The sequence below is a fragment of the Polypterus senegalus genome, chromosome 13 (assembly GCF_016835505.1).
Source record: "Polypterus senegalus isolate Bchr_013 chromosome 13, ASM1683550v1, whole genome shotgun sequence".
Taxonomy (NCBI): domain Eukaryota; kingdom Metazoa; phylum Chordata; class Cladistia; order Polypteriformes; family Polypteridae; genus Polypterus; species Polypterus senegalus.
Window position 1 is genome coordinate 154,196,379 of NC_053166.1, and position 16,927 is coordinate 154,213,305.

The 16,927-nt window shown below is 44.7% G+C and overlaps 1 protein-coding gene across 1 annotated transcript in view; it reads right to left on the bottom strand.

Moving 5' to 3' along the window:
- LOC120543357 (transformation/transcription domain-associated protein) overlaps window positions 1-16,927 on the bottom strand; it is a 186,490-nt gene that overhangs the window by 36,435 nt on the left and 133,128 nt on the right. The window contains exons 44-49 of the mRNA XM_039776392.1: window positions 15,566-15,712; window positions 11,809-12,022; window positions 11,575-11,700; window positions 10,912-11,058; window positions 1,712-1,911; window positions 392-513 (exon numbers count right to left, since the gene is read on the bottom strand). Of these exons, the coding sequence (XP_039632326.1) occupies window positions 392-513; window positions 1,712-1,911; window positions 10,912-11,058; window positions 11,575-11,700; window positions 11,809-12,022; window positions 15,566-15,712 (956 nt within the window). The remainder of the gene's footprint in view (window positions 1-391; window positions 514-1,711; window positions 1,912-10,911; window positions 11,059-11,574; window positions 11,701-11,808; window positions 12,023-15,565; window positions 15,713-16,927) is intronic.

The window sequence follows — 16,927 nt, forward strand, 5'->3', positions numbered from 1 at the left end:
CGGAGCTAATTGCTCCCTGCTGGACTTAACGCTCTCTTTAACCAAAACTCTCTCGATAATAAACCCCAATTTCATGAAACAACCACCAGACACTTTGCTCAGTCTAAGCTACTTTCCTGATCTCTCGGACGCTTGTTAATAGACTGACTCTTCTTTGCGGAGGGGTTAAGAGGTGAGGGTCAGGGAGCTACCAATACGGTGGGCCTGCACACTTCATTTACCTGAGCCCGTCCACTACTTCCGAGAGGAGCAGCGCCTCCCCCTCCCGCCCCGGCCCCTGTGACTTATTACCAGATGAGGCTCCTGCTATCTCCTCATAAGTGAAAGACAAATGGCACAAGTGCTGGGATGAAGCAATATAATGCGCTTCTTGATTAATTGCTGTAATTACCTGTAGACGTAGTTAACGAGGTCTAAGTACTGGGCATTTAATTCAAGGTCTTCGGGAAAGCGCTTCTCAATGCAGCTCATCATTTTCACCAGAAGAATGGACTTCTCCCTTAGATTCGGCATCTGCGTACAGAAGGGGACATGATGGATTCTCTGTGATCACCTATTGCACTGTAAGAAGGTTGACCCAATTCAGGACCCTGCCCTACACGCTGGATTCAGTTCAAGGTCGGCAGCTGAGGGTCAACAATGCCTGTCAGAGCCCAAGAGGTGTCATTAATAACAAACTTAACTACACGACTGTGGCTTCAGTCTTGGATATGAAAGAACAGAGTGAGACATCCTGCCTGGTGAGGAGTGACAGGGACGTACACCTCTGTGCAAAAGTTTGGACACCCCTGGCGGCCAAGTTACTTATTTTGTTGACATTAATAAATATAAACTCGACAGCAAACATACTAAAACAATGGCATTTTTTTTTTTTACTGAAACGTTAATGCATAATTATGATTAATTCAATGAACTAAAAAGTGAAAAACATTTTAAACAGTAAAGCAGAAGTCTGGCGCCCTGCCAATTCAGCACATTAGAACCATCTGGACAAAAACAGGCCAGTAAGCCCAGCAATTGCTTGCCAGTCCAATCCACTTAATGCTTCCAAAATAACATCAAGAGCTGAGTAGCATCACCCTTTGGAAAATAAATCTCCGCTTTTTGTAGCCAGCCACCGGACTCTGGATTCTTGCCCTCAAGTTCTCCATTCTTCTTTGCAGTTCGTTTCCACCAGTGGGATACGCTTGGGCTGTCTTGCATGCACAGTGTGTTTAAAATCTCCCCACAGAGACGTTCTAGCATGGGGTGGTGTGAATACGTGGAAGAATGGATTCCACTAAATGTCCACAAATCTTCGAGGAGAATGTCAGACATGTCAATGAGGAAACCGAAGAGGACAAGAAGGATCCAAAACATGCTTAAGACCTTACAGACCCCACACTTGATATCATTTTAAAGCCTTCCTCTGCTCTGTAGGCATCAGATGGGTTCAATTTTCAGATCCTCAGTCAATTGCAAAGTGCTGTCCTATGCTTGAAGGGTCAAAGATTTATAAAGCCCCTCAGCTCACAATTCCTAATAAGAATTCTTAACGAGACTAACATCTAAATACACAGGCGCCCCAAACTTTTGCAATGGCCACATTTCCTTTCATTGAATTTATCATCATTACATCACCAGACTTAACACAAGCTTCACGTCAATCCCCTGAAGTAGCAAACCCCTCATAAAGCCAGCGGCGCACCACTAAGACCCATACGGCACATACCTGATTGGCTGCCATGGGAGAGTTATTTTTCACCCACTCCTCCACGATCTTGACGACGGCCCGAAGGATCTTAGGGTCAGGTGATTTTTCAATGAGTGAAGTGAGGATGACTTGAATAAAGTTCTTTCTCATGTCGGGGCTCATCACCGAAAGTCTCGTTTTCACCAGATCCAGGCTGAGCATCACAAGCTCACTTGTCACTGGGAACATAAAAATGAGGACAATAAAGAGGGTTGTCAACCTAGTTACTGTATATACTCGCGTATAAGTCGGGTCTTGAAACCTAAAAAAAATTTAAAATCGATCATAAAAATCAGACCCCGACTTAAAGGCCCGTTCAAAAATACGACACTTCAATTTTTATTTTTTTTTCCCACATCTTCTTGCCTCCCCCAATCTCTCATCAGTTTTTTTCAGACGCATCGAATTTTGTTCCAGCAGCGCAGTTACCAGATTCTTTTGGAACTTCAACGACTTTTCATTTAAAACCAGCTTCATATTTTCTTCTGATCGTAGATAAGGGATGCTCTTACGATAAAGTTGTGTGAGATACAAAAAAGATAAATCAGTGCAAATATCGCCTTGGAATAGTTTGGGTATTACCGTGTGTAATAAGCATAAGTTTAATACGTCACTGTACTGTGCAAATCTGTCTTATAAGTCGGCCCTTTTATACTCACATGCACAGTTGACACAGAGCCACATTTAGCACAGGGGCTCACCATATTGAACTGCTAGGCAAGCATTAGAATAGAAGACGAGACAGACAACTGGGAGACGCGCAGTCAGACTGAGGACTGCTGTCTACTGTTTTTTGTCAGTCAAAGTCAGCATGAAACCATATCCTCTTTTTGCCTTGTTTGAAATTGCATGATTCACCTGAGTGGGGGACCTGCACGTGATGAAAGAGTATAAAGCCTTGGAACATCGCCCGGCACACCTTTGAAGCCGATGGACAGATGGGAGATAACGTCATCTGATCCGGAAAATCCTTCCACTGCACATCAAGCTCCCACTCCTGAACTGGGTTGTTGCCATTGGCTTCCTTCATCTGTCATGCAGCGCAAGCCGTCATTAAACAAAGTTATTTCTCTTGCATGATTTCTTACGCCGTATCACTAAGGGAGGGGTATCGTTTTTTTATATCACATCTATATATTTCTCGTTATGCAACAAGCCACAATTACAAAAGAACTCACTCCCAGGCAGCTAATGCCCCCTGCTGGATACACCGTGTGGTCACATAGGCACAAAAAAAAAAAAAAGGTAATTTCCTCCGTGGTTACTCTCTCGAGTTGGCGTTAGCATATTATAATCTCTTGGACCAATAGTGTGAGTTTTCCACATTTGACTTATATGACTGACATTATAAAATACCGGAAATACCCTGGTCTACAAAAAAATATTTTTGTTTGCTTTTGGGAACTTCAGAGCATCTCTTTGTTAAGTTTTTACACAGATTTCATATATGAAATTGGAATTAAACTAGCACGTCAGGTTTTTGAAATACACATCATTGATGTTTTGACACTTTTGAGTATCAATATAATATATCAACACAATATTAGAAATATTAAATAATTTTTACTTTTCAAATCTAAACTTAAAACATTTGTTTAAGACTGCTTTATCTCTTTGATTACAATTGTTTGTCTGATTTTAATTTTTGTATTTTAGTTTTGTTTACGATAGAGAGATAGAGAGTTAGAGAGAAAGATAGATAGATAGATTCTGTGTAAGGCACTATATGATAGATAGATAGATAGATAGATAGATAGATAGATAGATAGATAGATAGATAGATAGGAAAGGCACTGCATGATAGATAGATAGATAGATAGCTGCACTGACTCAGACTTGTATAATGTTCTTTGTGAAGGCCTCGGCATGGCGAGATCACACACTTCAACAACAACGAGCAAATCAAAGGAAATGTCTGTGGTTTAAATGAGAGGGGAGGATCAGACGAGACCCCCCTCTAAGGATGTTCTAACCATTTGATTGCCGATTCTAATTTGATGTATTGGAGGTAGTAATAAATGTGATTGGCTGACTGAAGCACCTTCCTTAGTTATACCCCATTTCTCGGTTTGAGTAGACAGAATTTTTTTCAAAAACACAAGAACACAAACAATTGAAATGCAGAAACTCCAAAAGACAGGCTTGTCGGCAAGGAAGGAGTAACAAATAACAATAACTTGTATAACTTGGGAACCAAACAACAGAATTAATAAGAGATCATTCACAATGGAGCAGTATACCAAAGATATTCTGAAAGATTCAAGAATGCAAAGGTGTTGAATTAAATTGTAACAAGCTCTGAATATCCCGATGAGGAGGAATAACATCAAAGGTAAGCAGCATTTATTTGTAACACTATGTAGTACCAGTAAACAGGTAACAATTATTTAGCTTAAAACAGTTTTATTGAGTTTTGTGTTATCTTTTTTTTTTTTTTTGTGTGTGTGTGTACAATCCGAGTTTACTTGAGGGAGGGGGTGATGGGTGCTACAGCTAGCTAGAACTCAAGGGGATAAAGGGCAATATGGGAACAGAAGGTGGAAGGTTTCTGGGATGATGGTAATGAAAGGATGCCAAGCAAAATAAAAGTAAAGAACTATTTAACAGTAATAAGGTCAGTGTGGGGCACAGACATGGGCAACAAGTCAAAGAATCTAAATGAAAATGTAGAGGTGGGCTGGCACCCCGTCCAGGGTTTGTTTCCTTGCCTTGTGCCCTGTGTTGGCTGGGATTGACTCCAGCGGACCCTAGTGACCTTGTAGTTAGGATATAGCGGGTTGGATAACGAATGGAGGTGGGCTTTGGGTATCGCACTGAGGGAAAGACAAAAATGGAGGTTAGAAGAAGGGTGGGAGATGGAACAGTAGAGCAGCTAGATTGAGCATGTGGTTAAGATAAATAAGGGGGAAATGGCAGAGTCTGGGAAAAGTCAAAAGCAAGAGAGCGGCTCATGGAGCAGGTGTCTGTGTGTGTACAGAGGAGGAGATGGTGGAGGACTGACAAAGATGGAGGAGACTCGAGGCAGCCGACCGCTAGTCAAATGATACAACAGCTGGAAGGAAGGCGTGAGCTCCAGGTAGTATTATCACAATAGCACATTAACCACTTTCCACGCACATCTACAAGGTGGTGAAGCTCACCAACCATTAAGTCTATTATAAAAGGGATCGGGGGGGTTAGGAGAGTTTGATTGGATGTTCCTGTCAGTTTATAAAGGTCGTTTCTATTCGGCTTCCCTGGGGAACTCCAAGTATGGCAAGGCCGCAGCATTCTATTTCTTGAACAGACAGCGGTAGGGATTTCTCATTACCATTATTTCAATGCTTGACAGCACACTGGCTGCCGGGCACCAAAATCATTCGACGAGGCTTGAATTGTCAGGTGCTTTTAATTGGCCGACTCAATAGACTAGAGATTTCACTAATGACCAATTTCCAGCATCTCCCAGAGATACTAAACACCAAGATGGTTTATACTCGATAAGTGTCCTTCTCTGTGTTAGCTGGATTACGCACTTCATGGACCCCAGCCATTTGGAAGCATTGCACAGGTAAGACCTGTAGCTCCGCACGAGGCACATTTGAGCTCACGGTCGCTCTTTGTCTTATTGAACCTTGGTCTACCAGTTTGGACTCTTCAGACAGATTTGTAGCAAACATCTGCAAGTCATTGATGAATTCTAATCAAATACAAAAGTGGCCTTCAACCTCACTTGTTTGTTTGTGCTTGTGCAGAGGAGCTGGGACATCATATCTGGAGACGGCCGATTGCTCAGAAATCGCAAGGGGGTCTCTGAAGTCAGCTGGATGAAGGTTTATGGCAGTGAGACCAAAATGGAGCTCTTTGGCCATCAGACGGACCGCACGTTACGCTTACACATTATCGCAAAAAACACGATCCTCCATCACGAAGCATGGTGGTGGCAGCATTATGGCACTTTTCCACTGCATAGTACGGCACGACACGGTTCAGTTCAGCTCACTTTTGGGGCGTTTTCCACTGGGAACAGTACCTGGTACCTGGTCCTTTTTTTAGTACCACCTCAGCCGAGGTTCCAAGCGCGCCGAACCGTTCCCAAAACGTGACGTGTAAACTCTGCTGGTCACTGATTGGCTGGAGAAAATCGTCATTACTGCGTCACTGGCTATTCTTTTCTTTAAAGGTACACACACGCGGAAGTTTGTGTCCCGTCTCTCCATCGCTGGACGCAGTTAGTTGCATAAGTGGATGAATGTTTCTTCCGACATTCGAAAGTTCTCCAGCCACTGAGTGTTTGTAAAACCGGGAACAATCACATCCCACCACTCTGAGGCACGGTTAAATGTCCAGACAGATGGTCTGTTGCGGCGACTTTTTTGCAAAATGTGGAAGATCTGTAATATACAGAATCAGCATTTTAATGTTACACTGGCAGTTAAGTTCATTTTATGCTTTGCAGCAGTGATAAAAGTTAGCTAGTGATGTGCTTTTTTTAGATGCTTACCCTTGCGCGTCGTCGAGCTAAAGTGTTGTCGTTGTCTGCGTGTTGTTGTAAAAGTTCCACGTGTCACGGCAGTAGAGGCGGCGCAACTCTAACGACACGTGAATAATCCCGCCCACTCTAAAGCGGTACTAAACTGCAGTCGAAACGCGAACTGAGCCGAACCAAGGTGAGCTGTACTGAACCGTGCTGTGCCGTACTATGCAGTGGAAAAGCGCCTTTAGGCTGTGGGGATGCTTCTCTGCAGCAGGCCAAAGAAGACCTGTGAAGGTATAAGGAATGCAGAGAAATCCTGGAGTCAGCCAGAAACCTGTGCCTTGGGAGAAAATTTGTTTTAGAGCATGACGACGAGCCTAAGAGCAATGCCAAAAACACATAAAAATGGCTTCAAAACAACAAGTTGAGTGCCCTGGAGTGGCCGATTCAGAGTGCAGACCTCAATCCAGTGGAGAAGTGGTGGCTGGACTTGAAGCAGGCTGTTCACTCACAATCTCCATGAGACCTGGCAGAGATTGAGCAGTTTATAAAAGAGCAGAAGTAGCAGTGATGAGATACGCAAAGCGGATGAAGAGAGAGAGACCTGAGCACACAGACTAAGGATGTCATGGCTGCTATCTGCTAAATACGGACTTGGAGGGGTGAACTCTTACGAGCCATCTCGCGTTTTGTGTTTGTAATAAATTTAGGATACGCTGCAGAGGTCTGACATCAAAAAGGGTCTCGTGTTCTGTTGTTCCGTTTCAAAAAGTCAAAACTAAATCCACTGTGCCTCAATGACAAATGTGAAAACATCCAAGGGGGTGAACACTTTGTATGGGCGCTGCAGAAACATGGCCACTGCTTCCTCTTCTCCCCAAGGAGTCTGAAAGAGGTTTGTTTTCATGTGGCGGCTCAAGGAGTCATTTGAAGTCTGAGCTCCAGTATCGGCCGCAAGCCTCTTGATGGCTGTCTTCGTTTAATGCCTTTGTACTAAAAAGGATGATAGAAACACGAGCCATCTTATTTATTTTTAATCCCTCACCTAACTACATGGCACTAGGCAGCCACTGCACTGAAAAGGGACCAACCTTACAGCAATCGACAGTGGGGCCGTCGTGGACTGGGGAGTTCAAACCACCAGAGTGCCCCCAGTTAAATGTCCAAAAACACTTCCAATCTGTAGTCTGGTTAAATGCTTTGTAAAATGCTTAGGACATTAAACTTTTATTTATTTTTTCAAAAACCGCTCTGAAGGGCACAAAAGGCCTACAATACCTTTAATAAAGGCAATTCTAAAAGTTCTAACAGAGAATCCAAAGTGAGGTCAAAAAAATCCAATAAAATCAAAAACCCTCACCAACTCCGGAGCGCATTCACAATGAACCTGCAGGAACGGTGGGGGACCACCAAAACACCAGATTTATAGGGCGGGGGGCAGCTCCTGGCAGGTGGCCCCAAGACAAAACCCATGGAACACAACAACATTTATTTTTAGAGCACATTTTCATACAATGATGTCGCTCAACGTGCTTCACAGGATCAAGACAGACAAAAAAGACAATACATAAAAATAAAATTTGGCAATATTAATTAACACAGAATAAAAGTAAGGTCCGATGGCCAGGGAGGACAGAAAAAAACAAAACCAAAAAAAAAAAAACTCCAGACAGCTAGAGAAGAAAAAAATAAAATAAAATCTGCAGGGGTTCCAAGGCGGGGCGGCACGGTGGTGCAGTGGTAGCGCTGCTGCCTCGCAGTTAGGAGACCCGGGTTCGCTTCCGGTCCTCCCTGCGTGGAGTTTGCATGTTCTCCCCGTGTCTGCGTGGGTTTCCTCCGGGTACTCCGGTTTCCTCCCACAGTCCAAAGACATGCCGGTTAGGTGGATTGGCGATTCTAAATTGTCCGTAGTGTGTGCTTGGTGTGTGAGTGTGGGTGTGTGTGTCCTGCGGTGGGTTGGCGCCCTGCCCGGATTGGTTCCTGCCTTGCGCCCTGTGATGGCTGGGATTGGCTCCAGCAGACCCCCGTGACCCTGTGTTCGGATTCAACGGGTTGGAAAATGGATGGATGGATGGATGGATGGGGTTCCAAGGCCACGAGACCACCCAGCACCCTCTAGGCATTGTACCCAACATCAATGACCTCAGTCAGTCCTCGTGGTATTCAGGGGCATGTGAAAGCTGCGAAGGGTTAAAAGCCAATCAAAGCTGTTTTGCCATAGTAGGTGGTCATTTGTACGGGCGCCTGTCAGAAGTAAGTTGACCTTGGGTAGTTTCCTAACATTAGGAGCTCGTCTATTAGGACACGTACACAAAAAAAGAAACAGATGGTTGATTTTCTGCAAGATAAGATGAAATGCTCAGATAAACGATCTTATGCTGTTTAACAAGTAAGGGGAATGAAGGGAGGGAGGGAAGAAAATATAAAAATGAGCGGTCTGAAAAGCAAGATGCTCTTCTGCTTTGCGAAGCTTGAATCCATGGACTCATCTGCGACTGAACTACTCCCGTCGTCCACAGGCAGCATCAATAAATGGCTGAACAAGATAACAAAAAGGACATAAAACCAGACGCTGATCCCCAGGCAGGGGCTGGTTAAAGGGGCAGAGCTGAGCTCCAGTGTACTAATTTAGAAGTCCTATAATGGGACAAATCAGGGACAGCTTCCTTCATTTAGTACTTTTACTGCATTTAAGACTTTCTTTCCCCATCAGCCCCTAGAAACCAGCTCAACAGAGGCCATGTTATATAGGATGTGGCAGATGGCCGGAACATGGAAGGACCCAGGGAGAGTGAATTTTTAAGAATGTTTCTCCCCAGACTGACAGAGGGCAGCCCCCTTGGCTTACAGCGAAGTCACAGGTCATGAGTTGTGACAAAACCACTAGGGGGCGTGCCAGCTACCCACCCCGACACAGACAGACACGAGAGGCACACTTATAAAAGCACACGGATCTCGTGGGAAACGCCTTCCTCGCTTTCCACAGCCACAACACAGTTCAAAGCACTTAAGACACAATACACAAAACCTTTTTTCTTCTCCTTCTCTTTTCGTTCTCCTCCACTCCTCCTCCTCCTGACTCTGGCTCACCAAGTACTGTCCGCTGGCCCCTTATATTAGGCACCCGGAAGTGCTTCATGTGCTTGTTGCCCCACTTCCGGGTGTGGCGGAAGAGGCGCCCACACAGGCTCAGGAACAGCTGCAACGCCCCCTGGCAGCACCTCTGGATCCCAACAGGGCTGTAGAGAACTCCATCTCCCATGAAGCCCTGTGGGAGTCCAAGGCACCGCTGCATCCCATGGGGGCTGCCATCTAGCATCCCAGGGGAGGTAACACCCTGACCAGGCTTGCTCCCCGGATCCTGCCAGCGAATAGGTGTCCTGGCCGGGTAAGGATCCCGGCCCATCTATGACAGAGCATAGAAGCTCAACCCTGTTGGGGCTCGTGGCCACCACCAGGGGGTGCATAGACATTTGCAGGGCCCAGGTGTGGTGGAAGTGCGGCCTGAAGAGGCTCGTTGGGCAAAAGGGGTCAGAGTCGGGAAGAAGAGGACAAAGGAGTGGGACCGGATGGACAGGTGGCAGAGAAGGGACTGTGTTGTGTCTTGGTGCTGGTCTACTGTGTGCAAGGAACTGTAAATAAACCGTGTGCTGGGTGCAAAACCCGTCTCCTGCCCGTCTGTATCGGGGTAAGGGCGGCCGTACGCGCCCGGCTTCACGAGGTTTATAGGGGCTTTATTGTCCCCACCCGGCCGATACATTTTACATTAAAATTCTTAACTGCAATGTGCTAATCAACATGTAACATTTTTGTGACCACAATAAAATGGACCAGCAACATGGGTCAAGGAAAAAGAAAAAAAAAACCTCATTATGAAAACCAATTTCTTCCTTCATTAAAAATAAAATGGCAACGCACTACAAAAAACCCACTCTCTGAACGCAGAGCCAGGAAATACCAAAAGAAAATCCGATTGCAGCTAATCCCATTTCGAAATGCTTTACTCGGACATCCAAGTGCGGTTCTTCACCCTTCACGAAAACAAAACACATAAAGGCAGAGCTTGAGCCAAAAAAAGCAGAGAGAGTAAACCGAGCCCGTGACAAAAGTGGCGGCCAAAGACGACAGGCCTGGAAGGAGGGCGTGACGACCACTTTTGTGGATGCAATCCCAGCTATCCAAGGGCAGGAGAACAACACTGGACGACTTGAAAAACCTTCTACCGCCCCTGAAATACATGACTATGATTATAAGCAAAGATAAAACCACCAACGCGAGTGCACAGAAACTCTGTAACCTCGCCGGTGCTTGATTACTGCCGTGCCCATCTGTTTGCTCTCCCGCCTGCCAGCTCACAGTGCCCCCTTAAGTGACTCTTTTACGCAGCACTACCTACCACGACCCCTCCCTCCAAGCCCCCAAAAAGAGACAGAACAAAGAAACCTCCTGCAGTCCATTTACGATACAATACAATTTATTTTTGTGTAGCCCAAAATCACACAAGAAGTGCCGCAATGGGCTTTACAAGGCCCCCCAAGCCTTGACTCTCTTCGAAGACAAGGAAAAACTCCGCAAAAAAAAGGAAGGAACCTTGGGAAAGGCAGTTCAAAGAGAGACCCCTATCCAGGTAGGTTGGGGCATGCAGTGGGTGTCCAAAAAAAGGGGGAAGTATAATACATAGAACAGAAAGAACACAAGTAATCCTCAAATTTGACAACTTTACCTGTGCTGGCTTCAGCCGCTCCAGGTGTGGTCTGCGTGTTCAGGTGGTCTCGTACCATCTTCTGTAAGGAGCGCATAAACACCGAGATGAGCCTGTCGATGTAACTCGGGTTGTTGCTGCACGCAGATTTGAGGATCATCAGGGTGCCTGTGAGGAGGACACAAAGTAAGATCTCGTCTCTGGCTGCCCATTTTTTTTCCCCCCTAAAGGGATTTATAGCTTCATGTAATTTTAAGAGTGGTTTGCCACTCTGCCTTTTTAAAGATTTAGATAATGGGCCCAGCAGCAGCGTAGCACATCCTGACACCTGACAAATGGATAATTCCCATTGAGAAACCGAACGTGTCGGCACTGATGAGAGCGTCAAACTGCTAAGGAGAGTTTGCTGTCTGAAGAACACGGCCTTGTAATCTCTCGGGGAGATTCACACCGAGCATTGAAATAAGCAGAGAAATGCTGGAACATGGTCGAAACTACTTTACACAGAAAAAGACTGGGGGACGATGATGCACCTCTGCAATTAGAAAAAGATGCAAGATGTTTGCTGCCGGTTCCAGTGGTTCAGTCCCTGACGTGATTTGGGACAGCTTAGCCATTACCTAAACAAGTAAGCTTGATGGCCTGAATGGTGCCCTTGGTTCTTAGTAGCTGGTGAGCTCTTACCAAACAGCTGGGATGAGTTGGCATTGGTGGCCTTCTCATAATTGGTCAGTCCCTCATAAATCACCTTCCCCACAGCAGCGTACAAGCACTCGAGCTCCTCATACTTGGATGCCACATTGGAGGTACCTACAACAAAATAAAGAAATCAATTAGATGTGGGTCACCGTAAAAAAAACCAAAAATGTCCTCCCAGCTGTCCCAACCTCTCGCGGACAAGGTGTCTTAAAGACTTACTGGGTTCTGTGGGGAAGATACTCATGAGCCGAGACAGCAAAGTATGGACCGCCCGTAAAACTTTGGTGTTCCCGCAAGACATGCAGGCTGCAATCCCCCTCTGCAGGGGTTTGAAGTGAGCCAGGATGGCGGTAGACGGGAGGACCGTCAGCAGGAAGCTCAGGACCTCCAGACCCGTGCAGATGTTGGCGAAGTTGGTCTGGTTCTGCTGCTCCTGTAGCAATGAGGGGGGTTAAAAAAAAAATAGCAGTACAAGGACAGACAAGTAAATGAACAATAATCCAGTGTGACGTCCCAGAGTCCCCTTTTCAAGTGACCTTAATGCTGACACCTGAAATACTGTAAGCCAAGGAGTGTAAGGCTGGTAGAGACAACTCCAAACCGAGTGATGGCGGTTGTTAAAGTAAAAGGCGGCTCTACAAAGTATTCAGTCAGGGGGCCGATCATTTTGCCAGCCCTGTTATTCTAAGTGTTTTGGTTTTTTTTTTGTTGATTTTCAGAACTGCTTTTTTTGGTTACTTGTATGTTGTGAGCCTGCAAGGCTGCAAAAAAGATGTTTGAATGGGTTTTGATGACAGACGGCAGGATAAAAGAAGCAACAACTTCAAAGGGGCACGATGACTTCCTATACGCACTGCAGCTACACAAACAGAGCATCGGTTCCCACTTTGTAGTTAGTGTTGCTGGATAAGCAAGTTAGAAAACTACTGACCATAAAGGCCTTTGTGTATTAAAGCTACAAAGTCAAAATGTCAACGCTCAGAATTATGGTCACAATCAAGCACTGTACCTCCAATCAGACATGTGATGGCTCTACCTGTGGATGTAGAGGAGAAGGACTTGAATGGGCTTGTACTCTTCGCCTGCTTGCATTACAAATGCACGCTTCGATAGCCCCCCCAAACACCCACCTATCTAAACCGGCATTGATTTTTGTTTCCCTTTATGTCAACGCTCAATTTATAATCCTTGTGTAGAGACGCTTTCTTCTTTCAGGTCGACCAGCAGGACTCGGGCGCCTAAGCTCTTTACTATCTGGATTTAGCTTTTTGAAAAGATCGATCTCAGCTGTGTGTGTGAAAAGCAGGAATAGAGGGAAGAGCTCGAAGAAAAGAGTGGGATTACATCGAGGGGTCAGGACGCAGCCCATTACCGTCTAGAGCAGCGCTTCCCGATTGGGGGTGCGAGCAACTGTTGCTGGGTGCCAGAATCTATCGAGGAAGGAAAATGAAGAACATTATTTGTACAAAATCTTAATTTATCTATCCATTCCTAAATAATTAAATGGGCAGGCTATTTCGTGGCAGTGCAATACGCTGCTTGTTAAAACGGATGACTTCCACACTTACACGTACTTAGTGCTGTGTGGGTATTATGAACTATCGTATCTGTTCAAGTTCTATTTAAATTTTAAATATAAGTCATTTTTATTTAATCGACAGAAATATCTTTGGAAAGTTAAGAGAAAAAAGTGAAGGACTGAGAATAACTCGTCTGTTTTAGACTTCAAATCATTTGGATGATATCCTTAGAAAGGGGAAGAAAATCTAGGATAGGAGAATGACCTGACATAGCAGAGTTAGAGCCTAAGCTCGTTACTATCTGGATTTAGCTTTTTGAAAAGATCGATCTCAGCTGTGTGTGTGAAAAGCAGGAATAGAGGGAAGAGCTCGAAGAAAAGAGTGGGATTACATTGAGGGGTCAGGACGCAGCCCATTACCGTCTATAGAGCAGCGCTTCCCGATTGAGGGTGCGAGCAACTGTTGCTGGGTGCCAGAATCTATCGAGGAAGGAAAATGAAGAACATTATTTGTACAAAATCTTAATTTATCTATCCATTTCTAAATAATTAAATGGGCAGGCTATTTCGTGGCAGTGCAATACGCTGCTTGTTAAAACGGATGACTTCCACTCTTATGCGCACTTAGTGCTGTGTGGGTATTATAAACTATCGTATCTGTTCAAGTTCTATTTAAATTTTAAATATAAGTCATTTTTATTTAATCGACAGAAATATCTTTGGTGGGAATGCAAGTTGAATTTAGTCATTATTGAATACATTTTTCTTCATCATAGAAATTTAAAGACTAAATTCAACTTACATTCCTACCAAAGATATTTCTGTCGACTAAATAGAACCTACTTATATCCAAATAGAACTTGAAGATATATTTTTTCGAATCTGACCGCGCATTTTAGATAGACTTGACGCGCACTACATCGAGCCCGCGTGATATTGTGCTCTCTCGCCCGCCTGCCTCAATAAGTCACAGTCGCTTCGCTCTTACTTTTTTACCGTTCATTTAATCATGGCTGGTCGCGAAAAAAATTTGAAAATGGAAGGAGGATTACACCGAGTATGACTTTACCAAAACAATTATTGATGGAGAATAAAGTATCCATTGTTCATAAAGCTTCAATTGGTGATCTGTTTTTCTGCGTTAACCTCATATTTTTTTCATACTTCTTCTCAAACCAAAGGGTTTGCGAAATCGGCCTCGTCCGTCACATGGGGTGCGAGGGTAAAATGAATCGGGAAGCGCTGGTCTAGGATGGGAATTTCTTAACTATGTCATTGGAAGATGATGTCGATACACTGAAGATGCAGGAAGCCTTCAGACTCCTTTGCTTTTTCACATTTTGTTATGTTGCAGCCTTGTGCTAAAATCATTTCAATTCATCCCCCCCCCACCCCATGTCATATGCCACCCAATGCCCCAGAATGAAAAAAGTGAAAAGAGGATTTTCAATACGCAATATTTTTGCTTTTAAAAATAAAGAAAGCAAAATATATCATGCTGACAAGAATTCAGACACTTGTTTTTGACACTTGAAATTTGTCCCAGGTGCATTCCATTCTATGGATCACCAATCGGTGCGTTTACCTGCACACACACACACACACACACACATATAACTGAATTAACGTGAGCAACCCGGTTAAGGCAGGAGCCTGGTTTCTTAAAAATCAAAAGTCAAAATTCCTCCAGCCATCTTAAGCAGCAAGAAGAAAAGGAGAAGCTCCATCCATCCACCCCATACAACTTTCAAACCCGCTTTATCCTCAGTAGGGTGGTGGGGATGCTGCAGCCTCATCCCAGCATGCACAGGGCTCAAGTCAGGAACAATCCCTGGACAGGGGGCCAAGTCCTTCCCTGGGTGAATCCACATGCACGTACACACTCTCTCTCACACACACACACGAACGAACGAGTTAAGGTGAACAACACGGTTAAGGCAGAAGCCTCGTCTCTTAAAAATCTGCATTGACGTGCGCAATAATCCTCCAGAGTTCCATTTTGTCAAACGTCATTAAACTGCACAACCATCAGCCACCGTGACTCCGACAATAAGCAGGACACCAGGGGTCATTTTCCTGTGTTTTATGGCGGAGTGGTGGCTCTAGGGATCTGCAACTGGCAATCGGAAAGGTTGCTGGTTCGAATCCAGTAAATGCCAAAAGGGACTCTGCTCTGTTAGGCGCTTTGAGTAGTGAGAAAAGCGCTATATAAGTGCAAAGAATAATTACAAATGTTTTTTCATTTGTCAAAGCTTTTTGAATTTTGGAACTGCAGATAAGGGACTGTCCCCATGAACTTACCAACAGCAAGGTCAAGAAGCCATTATTATTTTTCACAATGCACCACCTCACGTAAGCTGAGCACCCAAATCTCTCCCCGCATAAAAAGAAACCACACGTGCATGAAAATAAGGGGCGGCGCACACGAGGACGCCAAAACGACGGCGTGAGACTCACCACGGTCATCAGCAACTTGTCAAACCACTGGAGCTTCAGCTCCGATTTGGGCCACATGTCCGGGCGCAGGGCCGTTTTCATCAGGGTCACGCAGCGCCGTGACAGCAGCTCCCCAGGAGACCCAGCAGTGCTTGCACTGTCATTTACCTGTGGATAGATGGAGAAATTTTGCTTTTTACAGATGCTCAAAAATATCGTAACAAACAACCATAAACCCCTCAAACAGATACAAGAAATAGAGAAAAAAAGAAGAAGAAAAAAAAAAAAAACACACCCTGGACTTGGCTATGGATAAGAGAGGGGTCCCAAGTAAGGCACTATAATGGCCCACTGCTGTAGGTCTCAAGGAGCCCCAGCAGCGTCTGACACACTTTCGTGGCTGAATGTCCTCCATGCAGTTGTGTCACAGAGGGGATGTGCGGCATTGTTAATGATGGCCGTTAGTTTGGTCTTCACTCTCTGCTCCCTAACACCTCCAGCGGGTCCGGAGAGCATCCCATATGCATAAAAAATTTTCAATAAGAGTGAGCCATGTTGGAATAATGTTATGTCTATTGGGTTGTTCTCCCACTACATCCTGCCTCCTTCTCTATGAAACACCACGTAGCCTTTATTTCAAGTTGGACCAACAAACACCTTCATGCAACATTTTTTGAAAGATCCGTTTAGCAAAATTTTTGCGTAATTGGCAAACAAACAGACAAAATGCAATCTGGGGATTAAAATGAGGTCCTTAAATAAAAATAAATGGAGTCAAAACATTTAAAAGGCAGGCAGAGGTTATGATTTTACTTATAAACCGTTGTGACAAAGTAAGTACACCCTCTATGGCTACAGTAACAGAAGACATGTTTGGCGAAATCCAAACACAGCATCTGACCAGAAGCAGCTGATACCAACCACAAGGCATGGCGGTGGAAATGTTCAGTTTTGCATCAAGGCCTGGGCAGCTCACCATCATAGAATCCATTACGAGTTCTTCATTGTACCAGAAGGTGCTTGAAGATAATCAAAGATTGCAATGCACAGAATTCACTCGAGCTCCAAATGCACAGAGCATAGAATTGTTCAACTTAAAATTATATATCGAGCGCATCTGTCTCGTTTAAAATTGTCCAAAATGTTTCCAGGGCGAGATCCAACCTGCGAATGTTGCAATCGAGCTCCATCCTCACTAGACCTCATGTTCTGGACCTGTACCAAATGAACATCATTCTGGACCAAAATCTTTAAATGCCTTCCAGACAGCCTTGGTGTCACAATCCCTCCTAATCCACTAACAGCTGTGTTTGGTGGGCTCACAGAGGGGCTTAAAAGTGGAGAAGGACAAACAAACTGTAATGGCCTTTACTACACTACTGG